Source organism: Centruroides sculpturatus, unplaced genomic scaffold, assembly GCF_000671375.1.
Source record: "Centruroides sculpturatus isolate CEXI.00-Female unplaced genomic scaffold, Cexi_2.0 scaffold551, whole genome shotgun sequence".
In the NCBI taxonomy this organism is placed as follows: domain Eukaryota; kingdom Metazoa; phylum Arthropoda; class Arachnida; order Scorpiones; family Buthidae; genus Centruroides; species Centruroides sculpturatus.
This window is the reverse complement of record NW_019385025.1, coordinates 515,380-516,962: the sequence shown is the minus strand read 5'-3', so window position 1 is coordinate 516,962 and position 1,583 is coordinate 515,380. Positions and strand designations below refer to the sequence as shown.

Genomic DNA, 1,583 nt, shown 5'->3' with positions numbered 1-1,583 from the left:
AACGGCGATAAAAATTATTTATATTAATGATGTCTCCAAAGTTCAACGAAGTTTTCGCAGAAAAATAAGTTATTTGGCCGCTGTTTGCTGAGCTGTTCGGCGACGAAAACAAGCTTGAGCAATGGCGATGTCGAATGGTGCACACTCGGTAAGTAATCCTACAATTTTTTGTTTATAGCGTAGTTTATACGGATTATTTGCAAAAAAATATACGTTCTTTAGAAATGTTGAGTCGGATTAGTGTAGATTCGATTAATTTTATGGAAGAAAACCCTTCAATCAGCCGTAGTCCGTAAACTTCACACGTGTCAGGCCGTGATTGGAAGGACTCGTAAGAAATCGGATTTTTAAAGAATGAGATGTATCTATGATCTTATAGGGGGTCGACTGTATAGTGAGAATTGAAATAAGGACAATAAGGCAATAATAATTTAACTATTAATCTTAATATCTATAGAATAATGTTATGTTTTAATATCTTACCTATAGCAGTAACAGGCTTGCACTTTCCAACAGGTAGATCTCTAGATTCTAACAAAGGTATCCATCCATTCGGATATGCGGGAGGAAACTCCTGTGTTTTTCTCGATCTATTTGTATCTTTTAATAACTGAATTCGTTTTCTACGTAATTCCTTCGCATTCATTTTTCCATCTTCATATCCGATACCAGTCATGTCCTGCATTGATAAAGAGTATTGTTGAAAAGTGAATAATATTTTGAAATTAAATATATGTTTATGTTTACTTACAACAACATTGTTAATAGTCGAAAAAGAAAAGTAGATGATAAGAATAAAAACAAACGATAGAAATAGTAGATAAGGTTTATTTATAGTTATCGAAGCGATGCATTCAAAGATATCCAGAAACCCGGAATTTTTCCATAATTCCTCTGCTACACTGCCGTATATAAAGGTGAACATATTTGTTTAAATTATAATCTTGNAAAAAGAAAAGTAGATGATAAGAATAAAAACAAACGATAGAAATAGTAGATAAGGTTTATTTATAGTTATCGAAGCGATGCATTGAAAGATATCCAGAAACCCGGAATTTTTCCATAATTCCTCTGCTACACTGCCGTATATAAAGGTGAACATATTTGTTTAAATTATAATCTTGTAGTTGTCTGAAATAAAAAATTCGATTATATTGTTTAATATTTTATCAACTTTGATTAATATAACAGATATAAACAATCATTATAACAAGTTATCTCAATAGGTTAGCATTGATACAGATTGGGATAACTGTTTCAATAGTAACGATTAGTTTTACGTGGACATTTGTTAGATCATATCATCGTTATAACCATTAGCAACCAGATAAATATTTGTCCATGAAGTTAACAGTGTGAGATAGTAAGTGTTTCCAATTACCTCTCTTACTCAGGATATTTGATTTCAAAGTTCGGTGAAAATTGGCAAAATCTCTCCTTAACAAGTCAACTGACTTGTTAAGGAGAGATTTTGTTAAGGAGTGACGTGACATTAGGTGAGAATAATATATACAGTAGAGCGGAATCAGAACGGAATCAGAACGGAATCAGACATATTTTAAAATTTAATATGAAGAAAAACA

At 31.6% G+C, this 1,583-nt stretch overlaps 1 protein-coding gene across 1 annotated transcript; it reads right to left on the bottom strand.

Moving 5' to 3' along the window:
* Positions 1–367: 367 nt before the first annotated feature.
* On the bottom strand, positions 368–941 carry LOC111633579. The gene is made up of 2 exons (XM_023378184.1): positions 752–941; positions 368–679 (listed from the first exon to the last, which is right to left on the bottom strand). The coding sequence occupies exons 1-2, from the start codon at positions 923–925 to the stop codon at positions 452–454; spliced, it is 402 nt and encodes a 133-aa protein (XP_023233952.1). The 5' UTR covers positions 926–941; the 3' UTR covers positions 368–451.
* Positions 942–1,583: the final 642 nt, after the last annotated feature.